The sequence below is a fragment of the Tamandua tetradactyla genome, chromosome 23 (assembly GCF_023851605.1).
Source record: "Tamandua tetradactyla isolate mTamTet1 chromosome 23, mTamTet1.pri, whole genome shotgun sequence".
NCBI lineage: Eukaryota > Metazoa > Chordata > Mammalia > Pilosa > Myrmecophagidae > Tamandua > Tamandua tetradactyla.
The window spans coordinates 32,249,446-32,261,842 of NC_135349.1; the positions used below are offsets into that span (position 1 = coordinate 32,249,446).

Here is a 12,397-nt window from a genome sequence, read left to right on the forward strand (position 1 = left end):
AAATATGTGTTGAAATTAAGAACTGTTTGTTGATTAGCAAGTAAAAGAATTCTGGAACCAGGATGATCTGAGTGTTAGTGATGCATTAGCATAATGGGAGAACCCCGGCTCAGAGGCTTGCCATGGGAAAGAAGGGGCTGGGGTGTAAAAGAATGGGTAAGGATAAAGTGAACAGGCTAAACCTGATAAAATCTATTCATTATCTTTTCCCTCCTCCCTTTTCTAGAATAGCTTTCTCATATAACTGCTCTGGGTATTATAACAAGATGATAAAAATTCTGAAGTCTTTTTCATCATATTTTAATTTCATTATTGTCCATATTCAACCTAAAATATTGCATACAACAATATTTTCAGTTCTTTTCACTTCCCCTCATAAAATTTCTTAATTTGTCTTTATAACCATATTTATTAAAAGACGACAGAAAATAACTGTTGATATGCTGAAGATCCTAGAATTATGGTAAAATTTCAACTGCTGAAACTTAAGACCATTAATGACCAGCCAATATAATTTTATTATCTTAGGCCTACTGCTGCCTATTATTCTAGTCATTGTACTGCAGGTAAGGCAGTTCTAGTACATTTGTTAATTTCCCAGATTCAATATTCTCCTTCAATTTAATGATCTGGTCATTATAAATTACTCAGATATTAACTGCATTAGATATTTACATTAAGATTGTCTTTAGGAGATGCTTATACTGTGATTCTCTAATACAAGAGGAATCAAAATCTCAAATCATATTTCAGACCTAATGAAACAACCTCCAAGGGTTGTAGGCCAATGAAATAACTGTAACACACTATTAGGATATTGTTAATATGGAAAATAAGATTCAAAATAAATAATTTCCTCTCATAGACTATTCCTAAGAAGCAAAATATAGTGAACCAGAAAGAGTGGGAGGAAAAAGGAACGAAAGAGAGACCAAAAATAAATACATAATTCACTAAATCTGCACTTTAAAGTTTCATAGGGGACACTGATTTCCATTCCCTGTTTAAGAATCATTTCTTTAAGCTGCCAAATAAGGTTCATCATCTTTCAATATCTATGAGGATTCCTCTCATGAAAGATAAGGTACCAAAAAGTCAAGTCAGTCTCACTAGGTGAAAAAGCAACACACCAGCAGCTGCACAATCAGTTAACATATAAATGTTCAGCATTTACTACTATTAATATATTCTTTACATGAACTCTTTTCATTGAATCCTTACAACAACCCCAAAGCATAGGTATTACCTTCAATTTGCAGATGAGGAAATTGAGGTTCAGAGGTTAGCTTGTGGAAAATCAAATGAGAAAGGCAGAATTCATCAGAAGGTAATACAGCAAAGTGCCTAAGTACATAGCTGTAACCGGGGAGACACCTAGGTTCAAATTTGGACTTCAGCAGCTGTATGACCAAATCTGCAAGACTCGTACTTCTTTAACTGGTCATTTCATTAACCATTTCATCATATATAAAGCATTTAGTTCAGTGCCTGCTGCAAATAAGTGCCCCAGTTTGATACAGTGATTGAGGCACAGACTCTGGAGCCAGACTCTCTGTGGCCACAGGTAAGACTGCTCAATCTTTGCTTTCTCACCTGCACAGTTAGAATAATAATAGTAATAGTACCTATCTCATACAGTTGTTGTGAGGATTAAATGACTATTAAATAAAAATCCTTTGCTATATCTGACCCAGATGTATACTAAACAAGGGCCATTACTGATTAATGAATGTTACTGATTATCATCAGTTCAGTCCTGTCTCCAAAGTACATGTTTTCATTCCACCATGTCTCCCTTTTGAAATGGTACAAGAGTCTACTTATTTGAAATCTCCACTTAGATATCAAGCAGAATGCTAATTCTTGAATTAATCCCCCCAGAGATGTCTCCTCCATAGGAAAAAAAAAACAATCCTTCTTATTTACTAGTTTTCCTTACCTTGGGAAGTTTCCTAAAGCATATTTATTCCCAAAACATGATGATGCCCTGTGCACAGCATATCTAAATCATCAACAAGTCCCAAATTCATCTACATTTCTCTAAATTGGCAAAAGTCAAGTCTGCTATCATCCGCCTCTCCTGGACTACTGCAAAAGTTCCCACTGATGTTATTTGTGTGTGTGTTTTCTGTGCTGTCAATTCCATGAGATAGGAATAAGAAAATAAGATTGGACACCTAAAAAAAACTATTCAAGTTAAAAACGAAGGAGTGGACCTTATATTTACGAGTGAAACATCAGAAGCATTCCCATGACAGGAAAAAGGCAAGAATACTTGCCCTCAACATTACTACTTAACACAGTGCTGGAGGTAAACAACAATGAAATGTGACCCCAAAATGAGAGGAATGGATACTTGGAAAAGAGACAAAAAAGGATCAATATATTTAAATCAACAGTTTTCCTATACACAAGGAATAAGCAATGATAAAATATAATGGAGAAAAGACCCTAACCATAACAACAATTAAAACCATAAAATAACTTGGAATACAACTAACTAACAAAACTCAAGTTCTGTGTGATTAAATTTCAGGACATAAAAGACAATTTGATTAAATATAGAAACTTCTTTCTCAATAAGAATATGTAATAATGCTCTAAGTTTAAATCAATTCTAAAGAAACTGCCAACAAGAGTTTGTAACTTGGTAAAAGTGATTTTAAAATTCATATAAAACAAATAGAAGAGAACAACCCCCCAAAAGAATCTGAATAAGAAGAGTTACGAGTGGGGAATCTGCATCATTACACAATAAACAGCACTATACTGACAGAGTATATAAGCACTACAACTGAACAGAAAAAGTAACCAAAACCAGATTCAGGTCTAAGTGTTTAGTATATGTTAAAAGTTAACATTTTAAATCAGTGAGGCAAAAGGATTATTTGATAGTGGAAAAATATGTTTTAGGTGAAAAAATACATCAAAAATAATTCCACCAAATCATTAAAGCATTCAAAGATGAAACCACAAAGTTCCTAATGAATGTGAATTTTTTATATATAAAAGTAAGGGTAGAAACCAATAAACAAATAGCCATAGGTTTGACTTCTAAAAATTGAAACTTTTTTTTTTTTTTTTTTTTTTTTTTTTTAAAGGAAAGACAGAGAGAAGGAAGGAAGGATAGAAGGAAGGAAGGAAGGAAGAAAGGGAAACATCTTTAAACATTTTCTTGTTTTATTGTATTTTGTTTTTCCGTTTTTTTGTTACATGGGCTGGGGCCGGGAATCGAACCGAGGTCCTCCGGCATAGCAGGCAAGCACTTTGCCCGCTGAGCCACCGCGGCCCGCCCTAAAAATTGAAACTTTTTAAATGTCAGAACACACCACAGCAAAACTAAAAAGCAAACAACACAAAATATATTTTGCAAACCAGTTCTATCGGTTAGTGAAATACCCTCTCAGATTCTGGTAACAACACAGATTAGAGATGGTGGCAGTCTAACTTTGTCTTTTGCTATATCTTCCTGCGCACTTTAAGAAAAAAAGAGGAATGATGCCATCAGTAATTATTAGCTCAAATTTCATTTTTTAAATTTGGAAACTACTTGAAACTTTCAACAAAACCTATAATAAAAGGCTATTTTAAGAACTGGGTTACTAAGAGTGGGTCACATGGGCCTTTTTTGTTATGAATGAGTTTGTAGTTTAGAGGGAATAATTAAAAGATGAAGGAGAAAGACACTGAAGGATTAAAAAAAGCAGGACTCCTCAGAATTCACATCTGAAAATCAGTTGTTTCAGAGTCAGAGAATTTTTCCAAGCTGGAAAAAAGTCAGTAAAGGAAGCCAAAATCTGTCATTCTAAATGACTTGAAAGATAAACACACACCAGGTAGAGGATAACTGTTAAGCTTTTTCAGGCAATAGTCAAAAAATATAAAATTGTAAAACTCTGGTATTAGAGAGGAAAGGGGTAGTTGAGTTTTACTGAGTGTGAATATAAAATACAAATTTTTATACACTGCAGTGCTGTAGACAAAAGAACATTTGAAAGTTGCACATTACTGAGAAACATTTGAAATACAAATCAGTAGCAGCATTCTACTTTCATACAAAATTACCAGAGGAGAACTGGGGACACCTCTAGTACCATACCTCAAAAAGAATATAACAGGGCATTTCAGAGCATCTATTCAGAAAGATCAAAGAGAAGGCATGGGCTGGAGCAAAGATTGGTGATAATTCTAAGCTGTATTAAAAAAAGAGAGAATTTTTTTTCAGGAAGAACTTTTTTAATGGAAATTAACTTTTTCTTATTAATTGTAACAAACAAAATAGTTTAACACGTGCTTTCTGCCTTAAAAGTTTTCAATCTCACCAGAGGGGAAAGAGCTTCTGAAGTAAATAGTATCTAGGTTTTACAGTACTTCCAGAAAGTATAAGTAGGACCATTGGGAATATGACAGAAAACCTTAGATGCAGAATTTTAAATAACACTTAAGTGAACAAGCACAAAATGTCTCAATTATTCTAAACTAGTTCATGGGACCAGGAAATACTTTTGTAAAGGTCCAGATGTAAATATTTCAGGCTTTGTGTGACAGGCACTCTCTATTACAACCACTCAACTCTTCTGCTAAAGTGCAAAAGCTGCCACAGATGATACGTAAATAAATGTGAATGCTGTGTTCCAATAAAACTTTATTTATAAAAACAGGTCACAAGGTAACCTCTGTCCCAGATTAAACACAAAAGCAAAACCAAACCAAATGCAATGTATGGATCATGACTGGCTTCCGGTTTAAGGCGGGGGGGGGGGGTTGAAGGCGGTAGACAGAAAGCTATATATAAGACATTCATGAGACTACTGCTCTATACCAGATCTCAAATGGTGAGGACCTCAGTGGGGACAGTGGTGGTAGCAGCGCAGGAGAGGGAAAAACAGAAATATTGTGGAGTTAAAATCAGGAGGGCATGGTGAACCAGTGGCCTGAGACATGAAAAAGTCAAGCATGATTTCAGGGTTTCTAGATGAGTGATTGGGATGCCAATGTGTTGAGCAAAGGAATCCAGAAAGAGGAACTGGAATGGGGGCAAAGTAATGAACTTACTTTGAGATATGTAGAGTCTGAAAGGACCAAGATCAAAGATACTGAGAAGACCTAAAAGTGAGCCTAAAAGTGAGTGAAGATTTGGAACAAAGACATAGTGGGGAATAAAACCTAGAAGGGAGAGTGAAATACTGGAGAACAAAAAATTTCAAGACTGGCCAAATAAAAACAATTATAAAATACAAAAGAGGAAGAGAACAGAATGAGGATAACAAGGGACATAGAGTGACACAGAGGACAAGCAACAAAAGAGCTTCAAGAAGGAAGAAGTGACAAATGTTAAGTATCTATTAAGATAAAAACTTAAGAATCTAGAGATGACATTCAGAAGATCAGTGACCTCTGAAGGAGCTATTTCAGTCAAATGAGCAGGAACTAGATTATAGAGTACTGAACGAAATAATGTATTAGAGACAGCAAGTATAGACCACTTCTTGAAGAACTCTGAAAGGAGAGGAGTGGAATTCTGTAATAGCCTAGAGAGAATGGGTTTTAAAGGATTTTTTGTAATGCACAGTAAAGATTCAAGTATAGCCAAGGGATGCAAGTTGAGAGCAAGAAGTAGAATGGAAAGCAAGGATGTACTATATTGAAAAGAGAATCAAAAGCACAGGTAGATAAGCAGTAATCTTTAAACATCTCCAGAAACTTGAATGATAATTTTTTTTTTCAATAGCCCCCAATTCTTGGTCAATCATCATTTACCTGATCCTAAGAAAGGCTATGAAGAGTAATACAAAAAATACCCATATACCCCCATATCTTAAAAATATATTACCAACATAAGTAGAAAAAACTACTGGGTACTCCCTCATGGGTAACAGTGGTAACCACCCATGCAAATTTCTATATTTTGCTATGTTTGAATTCATCACTAAGCAATATATACCAATTTTGCATGCTTTGTATTTTAAAGAATAGTATAATATTGTAAACAAACGCAAAAAGACATTCTTGGAACAACCATTAGAGATGTAAACATGAATTACATATTAGAAAACACTGTTGAATTGCTAATATTCTTTTGCTTGCGGGGATAATGGACTAGTAACTATATAGGAGACTATATTTATTCTTAGGAAATTATTTATGGAAGTATTAAAGGTGAAGTTCCATGATGTCTGCAACTTGAACATATGTGTGTGTGTGTGTGCATATATATATGTGCTTCTCTTCAACTACGAGGCTTGTATATATATGAAGAAGGGGAGGAGATAAGGGTGGAGAGAGGGATAGGTGAAGTTAAAAGTTAACAGATGGAAAGTTAGATGGAAAACTGTTAACAATTGCTGGATTTGGTTAGAGGGTATATGGGTGTTTGCTATTCTATTTTTTAACTTTTTCCCTTTCATCTTTTATGTATCAATTTAACTTTTATGGTCAGTTGTATAATAAAAAGTGGGGAATGGAACATGTTAGCCCAGGAAAATATCACTGCCTGTTCTGTAGAGCATATTAATCCCCCCAAAACTCTGATTCAATGGCCTGAGGATCCCCCAAATTCAAGGACTATACCAGCAGGACCTGATCCCTTAGTTTAGGGTTCTAAAAAGTCAACTGCAAAAGAGAGGTCTCAAAGTTACAACTAAAACCATTAGAACATATCTGAGAAACGGGCAAAAATTGGCAGTCCAGGGTTTATTCTGCAGAGTTCTCCGGTTTGACCAGCATAGAGTTCTCAAAAAATTTTTTTTAATGAGAATGTAAAGATATTGGGACAGGGTAAAGAATCAATACATTTATCATAGTTCCCATCATTCCTTATCATCTTGAACTTCACTTATCTGCTAGATCCTGAAGCCATTTAGTTTCTAACATCTAATTTATAAGATCCCTAATCTCATCTAGCTGCACTACCCTTGCTCTGATTACACTGAATAAATAAGAAATGCATTGAAGAGCATGAGGGAGGCATATCCAACACTTCTCATTTTTACCATGAAGACTCTAACATTCCTTAGTTTAAATGTCAAACCTACTACTTCCACTTTCTCTATTCAGGAAACAAAAAAGCCTAACACAAATATAAATAGACAAAAATAAAAGTAGTTAAGATCATTTGCTCACAATTCTGAACTACACGAATTTAACACCATACAATTTTCATGCTTCTGGGCTGTTACTCATGCTATTTATACTGCCCAGTACACTGCTTCTCTTCAACAATTAGACTTGTCCTCAATTTTCTAATGTGTAAAATGAAGGTGATATACAATCTTGAAATGAGGATTAAATGAGTTAACCCAACATGTGGGTCATAGTAAGCACCCTGTAAGGGATAGCTATTATATCATTACCATTAATAACTCTTCAGGAGCTGGGACAAATCTAACACCACTAAGAAGCCTAACCTGATTTGCTGACTTCAAATGGTCTATTTTGTAGCTAAAGTTTCTATTACCATTCCTAGCAGCTGCTATGAAAATAATTTAATATAAATATGGGACATAATGCTGGAAAGGGATTCAAAAAAATTTAGAAAAAAGCACAAAGCAGTTTATTCTTCATAATGCTTTCCCTTCACCATGTGCATTCTCTCTAGTTGTTGGGGATTTAATTTCAGACCTCAATCAGAATGTTGTACCCTCTTGAATTCTATCTTAATATCCACATTAATACCTCGTAAAGTCCTTTTCAAAACAGGCAGGATATATTTCCTTCTCAGTCTTTTTTTAAACACTTCTTCCTCTGCCCACATGTTATGCCCCCTTCTCATGTGAATGTATACTGTAACACTTGGTTTTATTAACCCATGCCCATTTTTGAGAAACAATAGTCTCAAAATTCCTGTTGTCACCATTCAAACGCAGCTTTGTTCTTTCACTTCCCAAACTGAAAAACATATTCAACAAATCATTTTCTAAATATACTACCCCACCTTCCAGTTTATCCTGTTAATTATATTGCCATTGCTTAGCTGAAAAGTACCTACTGAGCTACAGTTTATTATGCTGCTGACTCGTACCTCTGCTTCCTACCAGTCTTCTCCTAATAAACTTCAAACCAAATTACTAATTGCCTACTACTTGATATCTCTCCTAGATTATATATAAGACGTCTAAATCAAATTCTTCTTCCTCAAAAGTGTGCAGTTCCTTTTGTAAAACTTAAGGAGAAGAAAACTTAATTTATTCATTGCCTAAATATTAGGTACTACACTAATTGCTTAAACATGTCATATAATTTAATCCTCAAAGCAACCTGCATGTGAGTACTACTGTTCCATTTTACAGATTAGGAAACAGGGTCAGAGAAGTTAAAAAATTTGACTAAGCTCACACAGGCAATAGTGGCCAAGTGATTTGGGAATTAAGTATTAATTCAGGATAACTTAAGTTTATATTCTTTTCAATAATGTCCTGCTCTAATTACCTATGCTAGAAAACTCACATCTGTGTCCTCTTTCTCCTTACCTATCACATCCAGTATGTTGCCAAAGCACAGCATGGTGGTTACGAGCATAGCTTTGGAGTCAGACAGATCTTGATGTGATTCCAGGTTCTGCTACTTATTAGCTGTGAAATACCATAATATATTATAATGTACAGAATAGTTCTCAGTATATATAAGAGAGCACAGAGGTAGAAAGTGAGTAACTATCTGAGACAGTGAGGGAAGGCTGCTTAAATGAGGCTCAGAAACAGAGAACAATTAAGTAACCTGCCCACGGTCACACTGCTGGTATATAATGGAGCTGGGATTTAAAAACCAGGTCCAAATGATTCGAGAGACTTTTCTTTACTTCTATGCTATACTGATTCAATAAGTGTTTTTACACGTATTGGAATCCTTGATTCTCCTCAACATTAGCTCCCAATTCTCTATCTGGTGTGTGATAAAGGCTTAAAAATAGTTGAAGTAATGGAGACCAACCAACAATCGGATTCTATCACAACATTTTAAAGTAAACTGACATGAGGAAACTCTAACCACATACTAGAGTTATTTTCTGTCTCACAATTCTGATGGAGCTGAGAAAAACCACTCTGAAGAAAATAAGAAAATGAATTTGCTGTTTTGAACATTAATTGCACGAGTGGCAGTGTTTTTACAGCATGTGAGCAACTTTGGGCAAGTTATTTAATGTCTTGTATGCCTCCGTTTCCTCTACTGAAAAATGGAGATAAGGATAACTTACATCCCACAGGGTTTTTGAGGATCAGATACAATAATATATGCAACTGCTTAGCATATAACTTGGTAAAAAGAAAGTGCTCAATTTTAGCTACATGGCGTTCTGGTCAATTTTAGCTCTAAGCTGCTTATTAAAATGAGCAGAACCTGGAGGATAGTGATAAAAAGAATTATTTTTAAAGTAGGATGGGCAGATAACTTATAGGAAACACTTTAAGATTCCCCATTCATAACTCCCTATATAGAATTCTTTTTTTGCAGCCAATACAAATACATCACCAAAAGCCATGAATTCATAAACTTGCTAAACTACTAATGGTTATAGTTCGAGTCTTGTAAGAAATGCCTTCTCTCACCTGACTGGTTTTTGCTGTTCTGCACCTCTCCGTTATTTTGTGGCTGTTGATTTGTTAAAGCACTGCTTTCTGACTGGCTGTTTAACACTTTAATAGCAGATCCCAGGTTTGCTGCTATCACAGGAAAATGCTGACCCCGCTTTAGAAGCTGTTTATGTTCCTGGTGGCGAAATCGTGGTGGTACTTCCCGAGGATACCGAGGCAAGGCCTGTTGCGGTTGCTGCTGCTGCTGCTGCTGCTGCTGCTGTTGCTGCTGCTGCTGATTGTTGGCTGTGGCTCGCTTGGCATTATTATTAGTGCTGGTTGCTGTGGAAGTGCCGTTATTAGAGTTGGCAGGCTGAGGCTGGCTTACACTGGGCTTTATCTGTTCTGGCACTAATCCCAACAAAAGAAAAGGGGTGAAAAAGATTAGCCAGTAAAGTTTACCTCCATTGTAAGCCATCTAAATTCACAGGCACTTAGAAAAACAATCCTAAAGGAACAGAAGAAGTAAGCGTGCAGGGATATCCTTGGCCTTCCTTGGCCAGGATGACACCATAGGCTGAACATCTCCTCTTTCCCCATATTACTCTTTGATCTATGAACAAAGCACTGATTACACAACTACAAAACTCACAATGACTAAAAAGATGAAAATGGCAAATAATTTTGGTAGACCTAAAAGAATCCTTAGTTTACTGAAAACTGTTCTTGATCTGCCTCATTTTTAAAGTGTTGAGTCCCTAATTTTTATCTTTAAAAGACCACACAAGAACAAGGATAGAAAGAAGTCACTAGTTTCCTTACAAAATGGCAAAGATAATTTTTCATTGTTGTTAAAATGTGAAGTCTGAATCAAGTAAGACACACTCAAAATAAGGAAGAAAATGTAAAGATAACAGTATGAAGTCTATGATGAAACTAAGCAAAACCAGAGAAATAAATTAGATATCCTGTCTTAAGCAAATCTGGTAAACAGCCCTTGCCCACTGCATAAATAGTCAGAAACCACAAACAGTTAATTTCTGGATCCCCTAGAAAAAATTAAATAAGTAAATAAATTGATGGAGCAGATTTCTTTCTTTCTTTCTTTTTTTTTTTTAACATAGGCAGGCATCAGGAATCGAACCCACATCTCTGGAATGGCAGGCAAGAATTCCACCTGCTGAGCCACCACGACCCACCCAAGCAGATATTTTAAAAATCTGGGAAATGCTTTAAACCAATGAAGATATAACCAATCTCTAAAACTACAGAGTGACAGCACAGTATGTGAGTTTTTCTGCCAGAGGAACCTGCATGTCAGACTCAGCTCTGCCTTAACTACCTTTGTGTTTCCGGCAAATTGTGTAACCCTAACTGAGCCTGTTGTCTCCACCGTAAACCCAGGATAATACCTTGCAGAGCTATCCTAAGGTTAAATGGGTTAATGTTTATAAAGCACCAAATACAAGATCTTCCATATAACTAGAGGCTATTACTCGACTGTAACCAAATTTCATAATACTAACTTAGCACACTACCACCTCATATTTCTGTAGCAGATTAATATTTCTCTGAGATTTTGAGACAGCCTCAAAGATAACACCGTCAAAAGTAAAAGGGAGACATCTCCATGTTACCCATGAGAACAATCAAAGAAAACCCTCTGTTTGAGGGTGAAGCACTCCAGTCCTAGAATATTAACAGCCCTACTACTCACTCACTGGGTTATCCCTAGATCTCTCTCCTTATCTATGAAGCAGGGAAAACCCTGGTCCAGAATACTGTAACCACTCAGTAGACAGATGTTATTATCACGGCCTAAATAAAAGAAATATTTATCAAACACCTACAGTAGATATGATACTGTAATATTTGGTTTCCTGTGTGATTTTCAATAGTGGCCCCACTCCTCCTATCCACCCTCAGCTCTAGAGCCTTCTTTTGCTCACTTAAGAATCTAGCCATACCATTATCTCCCTTCTCTGAAGAACTAATAGATTTAGTTTATCTCACTGACATTAATACTTTTCAATATATGATCTTGGTCTTCTATTTTTTCAATGTCACTAAAGTAATATAAGCAAGTTGTATTTCAGGAGAGCTACAGCGAAAAATCACAAATATCTGAGTATTGCTTGGAATCCTTACCATTCTTCTTCAAGTTCACTGACGAGCCTTCTATTAGCAATTTGAGCCAAGTGCTTTCTGAATACTTTATGTGTAAAAATTTCATCTTGCCACAAATTTAATGCTTCCAGAATGTAGCAATAACATACACTCCTTTGTGTGCCTCAGAGTAATAAGCAAATCTTAGCTATTTAAAACACTATTTAATGAGGGCAATTAGGCATTAGAATATTCTAAAGCACCTCTGAAGCCAAAGGAAGATAAAATATCTAACTTTAAAAATCATAGAGAACACTGACTTTAACTCAGGTTTTTCATGCTTAGTACTGAATTTAGCATGGTATTTGGAAGGTGAAAGTGTTACAATCCCCCCTGCTGTAACAAACACTCTTAAAAAGAAAAGATTGTGACAATTTTATACCCAAACAAGACATTATTTATATGGAAAGCAACAAGAAAATATTCTTTAATATAGCCAAGAAATGAGAAGATAATCTTTATGCAAACACTATGAATAAACGACATAAAGATATGCATGAGAACACCAACACTAAATCAAAAGACACCAGTAACTAGGGGTTCAGAAGCAATACCTATATCTGTATACCTAGCAATTCCACCCCAACCTCAAACTCAAAGAATTGTTGTACATCTCATCAGTAAAGCACCATGTGGGAAACAAGGCTAAGTATTCATTTCTGGGATCAGAAATCATCACTAAAACCAGTAAAAACATTAGGCAATGTAAATTATTACAAATT

General features: G+C 35.6%; 1 protein-coding gene across 9 annotated transcripts in view; it reads right to left on the reverse strand.

Annotated features, from left to right (window-relative positions):
* Window positions 1-12,397, reverse strand: part of TNRC6A (trinucleotide repeat containing adaptor 6A) — a 101,916-nt gene that overhangs the window by 42,373 nt on the left and 47,146 nt on the right. For 6 of the 9 annotated variants that reach the window (XM_077141504.1, XM_077141508.1, XM_077141506.1 and 3 more), the window contains one exon: window positions 9,546-9,920. The exons of 2 other annotated variants lie outside the window; for them this stretch is intronic. In XM_077141504.1, coding sequence (XP_076997619.1) covers window positions 9,546-9,920 — 375 coding nt within the window. Of the gene's footprint in view, window positions 1-8,468; window positions 8,571-9,545; window positions 9,921-12,397 lie in introns of those variants that run through there. One more of the 9 variants, XM_077141511.1, reaches the window with a different exon arrangement.